General features: G+C 36.0%; 1 protein-coding gene across 1 annotated transcript; it reads left to right on the top strand.

The window, feature by feature from the left end:
* Positions 1 to 778: 778 nt before the first annotated feature.
* Positions 779 to 3,838, top strand: LOC129349717 (C-type lectin domain family 17, member A-like). The gene is made up of 5 exons (XM_055013938.1): positions 779 to 865; positions 2,197 to 2,412; positions 2,509 to 2,675; positions 2,811 to 2,923; positions 2,995 to 3,838. The coding sequence occupies exons 2-5, from the start codon at positions 2,256 to 2,258 to the stop codon at positions 3,122 to 3,124; spliced, it is 567 nt and encodes a 188-aa protein (XP_054869913.1). The 5' UTR covers positions 779 to 865; positions 2,197 to 2,255; the 3' UTR covers positions 3,125 to 3,838.
* The last annotated feature ends 830 nt before the right edge of the window (positions 3,839 to 4,668 follow it).

The raw sequence follows: 4,668 nt of genomic DNA, 5'->3' as shown, positions 1-4,668 counted from the left end.
AGATAAGATTGATGCAGAACTTGATGCTTTTTAAACAATGAACAGAAATACACAACGGCTGGCTGATGTCTCTTTATCTGTTGGTAAGACACTTTATATTTTACTGAAAATACTGAAACTGTATGAAGTTCTAGCAGCTGCCAGGAATTTATTTTACTTGCTGAAATTAAAAATAAAATGCTCAACGTACTGGATGCTGATCTGTGAATCAGAGCTGAAACAGTAAGTTGATTTAACTGAAAACTAACTTAGAAATCAATTGATTGTTACTTGTTTCAGGATGAAGGTACACTGCCAATCATGTGCTCATCTAAGCTTATCCCATGTGCTGTTTTATTCCTGAATTTGTATATTTGTATAAATACAAATATATCATTTTTCAGACAGATAAAAGACTGAACTAATTCATAAAGAGAATAGGTGTCAGATTAATTTAATAAATAAAATAATTATATATTAATTATGAAAAATACCATTTAATTTAGACATAACATTTGTGTTTGATCTGGATATCTTTCAGAGGAAATGAAGGAAGAAGATGACTACATTAATGCAGCAGTAGACCGTGTGGAGGAAAAGGAAACCATTCCAGGTGCATAATGAACACTGCATGTCACAAATATAATGCTGTAAAGCACAAGATATTTGAAGCAATCAAGTGTAATATTAATGAAAGGTAAAAAATATGTTATTTGTGTCCATACAAACATACACAAAGCTTTGTTGACCATCTTAAATGTTAAAGTTGAGCTGAATTCCTCTTTTTCTCTATCAGCTCACAAGTGTTCCTCCTTTACTCGGTCTTTTGCACCACTGGCAGTGTGTTGGTTGATACTGTTGATAATCATCGGCCTTCGTATCTACTGTAAGTTTCTTTTTTATATATATATAAATATCAGTTCAAATAGAATATTTATGCAAGATATATTATGAGTAAAATTAGCAATTAACACAATTTCAGTCTTGAAACTGCAGTGTAGTGATGACAGTCTCAAAAGCACAGATTCAGACTTTCAGGGTTTTAAGCATAACAAGCCTAAGAAACCAAACCTGTCAACTTGAGTGGCGATTCTGTTGGTAATATTATTTTTCTTCAGACTTGGTTTCCGGTTCAAACTTGTACGGCTGTATTACTCAAATATTACAAATTGTTCATTGTGTAGCACAGAGTAGTTTTACAAAGTTGTTGGTGAGCTGCAGCAGGTAACAGAGGAGTGGATGGAGGAAGAGGCAGAGAGTTCATGATTCCCCAAAATTTTTACAGATACAAGGCAGAGTTAAACCTAAGTCACTTTCAGGGCAGAAAAGGATTATATTCATCTGAAAAAAAACAGCTCCTAATTGTGTTAGAACTTATTTTGCTACATGGACATGGGCTTTTATGGGTTTATTCAACAACTGGAAGGGAACTTTCAAGGGTAGGCTTGTATTTCTCAAACCTGTCTTTAAACAAAGTCTTATGCACATCCATCCATTATCTATACACCACTTAATCCTCTATAGAGTTGCAGGAGGTTGGAGCCTCCCTCAGCTGACTTAGGGCAAAGACAGGCTGCCAATCTATTGCAGGGACGGACAACCAGGCACACTCACAATCATACCTACGGACAATTTAGAATCACCAATTAACCTCATCATGTCTTTGGATTGTGGGAGGAAGCACCTGGTGAGAACATGCAAACTCCACACAGAACCAGAACTCAAACCAGGGATCTTGTCGCTGTGAGGCAATAGTGCTAACACCCACTTATGCACATTGTAGTAGTTTTTGCTTGTTGAAATCATTCCTCCTGTTCCGGCTACAATCAAGAAATCTGTTCAGTTTGTTCAAAGGAACAGAAGCAGTGCTTTACTTTTAAAAGAACAACCAATAAAGGGCCAGTTCTTCGTTTTCATCATAAAAACTATGCAACACTTTTAAACATTTAACAGGAAACATACAATATGTATTGCTCTTTACAACTTGCACTGGAACTACATTAGAATCTGACCTCATGGCAGGTGTGACTAGGAGGAATGATGACAACAAGCAAAGCCTCTTCCTATGTTCAGACATTAATGACTATGGTTTAAATGTGGATTTGTGACATGCTTTCATAATATACAACATGCTGGTGTTTCGTTAAAAAAAATTGTTTTAAAACTTGTCTTGCAACAATGTCTCAAAAATGCACCTTCATCTGTCTCTCACTGTAGTTACTGCAGTCATTTCTGAAAACAATGCCGGATTCACTGCAGCAAAACAGAACCTCATCATGAAAATTGAGGAGCTGAACGCACAAAACCAGGAGCTGGAGATGGACAAGAATAACCTGACAGAACAAATACAAAACTTGGAGACAAGCTGGAAGAAGTTCAACACCAGTCGAGCTCAGTGGAGCATTGATGAATACTGCCCGACAAACAAAGGAAGTAAGAAATTGTTCACATCCCAGTAGCTACAAAAATATTAATAAAAAAGACAAGATTGTGCAGTGATGTTATTTATTTGTTGGTCTCTTGTCGCAGAACGTGAATGTGTACCCTGTCAGAAGGGCTGGGCTACATCTGGGTCCAACTGCTATGCAATTAATGATCCTACGAAATATGAATACCTGAGAACCTGGGAAGAAGCTCAAGAAGACTGCAGTGGAAAGAATTCAGATTTGGTTGTTGTTGCTACTGAAGCAGAAAAGGTAATGAGAAGAGTGTGACTTTTATTTTGAAAAATCTTCTTTATAGACCTGAACACACCCTGAGTCTGTTGGTTACAGTGTGTTTATAGTCAAATATTTAAACATCTCTGATAACTTTCTCACTGTTTTCCTTAGAACTATGTTAATGCTAATAGTTGGCCTGACGGAAACCTTATACAATACTGGATTGGCCTGAGAGCTGTAGATGGGAAATGGAAGTGGATCGATGGAAGTGATCTGACTTATAAGTAAGAGACACATTCGAATCATTTCAATCACAAAATCTACCACTGTTGATCTAACCAATTCTTTTCTTCAGCTCCTGGATGTCTGGACAGTCTGCTGTTGATGGTTATTGTGTTGTTTCTATCCAAAATCAAGGATGGAAATCAGTGAACTGCACTCAGAAGAACCGCTGGATCTGCCAAAAGAAAGCTTTGTCTGTTTAAACACTGCAGTCAAACTTGAGAAGGTTACTGAACAGTTGGTAGAGATTCATTACATGGAAGATTGTATGAACTGTGTCATGAATGTCAAAACTAGATGCTTATTTAGAGGAAGGAGGAATGATGTATTGTGATTGTCGTTTTTTTTTCAAAGCCATATGTGGCCTTCAGCATGTTTTCCACATGTTAGCATAAATTATCACTCACACTCTCAACATCAGCATCAACAGAGATCCAGAGAAGAACAGGACGTATCATACTGTGTAATTTACAAAGAGGAATAATGTTTGTCAAATGTTGCTTCAGATGTTGAAAGCGGTGTGATATGTTCAGATTAGGTTTCTGAGGATGAGGCAGAGGCCCTAATATTTTTGTTTGTGTTCTGATGTCTTCAGCCAAGCTTACTGTGGTCATCTGGGATCAAATTCTGTTTCTGAGCAGTAAAATGAATCTGGGAGCTTTAATTTCCTCCTACAAATGGAGTCATGCAGGTTTGAATTTGTTTGCCTGTGTTAGTCTTGTGATACAACAGTTCCTGGCACACATGCACCTGCCTTTGTACCTTTGTGTCTAAATATTTGTTTTCATTCTTGCTTGTCATAAAAAAAAAAAAGAATATAAAAATACAAATACATTCAAAATGTAAAATTTTGTTTATGAAAGGGGTCCTTCATCTCAGCAGAAAGATATTTTATTATGACAAAATCTGGAATGTGAACTGCAGCAGAATGAGAAAATGTTGCAGACAAGCTGGGTGAAATAATTTCCACAAACATGACAACCACCAGCCAAACAACTCTGTCTCATTTTTAAAGCAGAACTAAAAACCACACACTTTTCTGAGAAATATAAAGTTGGTGCCCAGTACACTTGAACACTTCCTTCTCATCCTTCAGCTAAGATTGATGAGATTTTTTTTTTTTTAAATGAACAGAAATACACAACGGCTGGCTGATGTCTCTTTATCTGTTGGTAAGACATTTTATATACTGAAAATATTGAAATTGTATGAAGCTCTAGCAGCCGCCAGGAATTTCCTTTACAGTGTTGAAAATAATAATACTCAACATACTGGATTTAGATCTGCAAATTAGAGCTGAAGCTGTTTAATTTAGTAATCAATTACCTGTTTCAGTATAAAGATGAAACTGCCAAATATATGCTCCCTTAAGCTCCTTAAATGGTCTAATTTATTACTGAATTTATACATACTTACAGCACATACAGCATATATAATATATATGAGTGCAAACAGAATGTGTTTGGGTTTTAAATCATAAGGACTTTTACAGGCTTTGAGCTCTAGAAAACTGGCATAGACATTTTTTAATCATTTTTCAGACAGATAAAAGAATTAATTTTTGAAGAGAATAGATGGCAGATTAATTAAATAGAATTATTGTTATGAGCACCTCTTCTAAAAAATACCATTTAATTCAGATATAACATTTGTGTTTGCTCTGACTATCTTTCAGAGGAAATCAGGGACGACGATAACTACATTAATGCAGCAATAAACTCTGGAGGAAAAGCAAACCATTCCAGGT

Source organism: Amphiprion ocellaris, chromosome 9, assembly GCF_022539595.1.
Source record: "Amphiprion ocellaris isolate individual 3 ecotype Okinawa chromosome 9, ASM2253959v1, whole genome shotgun sequence".
NCBI lineage: Eukaryota > Metazoa > Chordata > Actinopteri > Pomacentridae > Amphiprion > Amphiprion ocellaris.
The sequence above is the reverse complement of the archived record's forward strand: the minus strand, read 5'-3'. Positions and strand labels throughout refer to the sequence as shown.

Bases quoted from the DNA above. Each gene is read 5' to 3' on its own strand.
- LOC129349717 (XM_055013938.1), top strand. From the start codon at position 2,256: ATGAAAATTGAGGAGCTGAACGCACAAAACCAGGAGCTGGAGATGGAC. The intron at 2,413-2,508 runs GTAAGAAATTGT...CTCTTGTCGCAG, and splicing joins CTGCCCGACAAACAAAGGAA to AACGTGAATGTGTACCCTGT. The intron at 2,924-2,994 runs GTAAGAGACACA...TCTTTTCTTCAG, and splicing joins GGAAGTGATCTGACTTATAA to CTCCTGGATGTCTGGACAGT.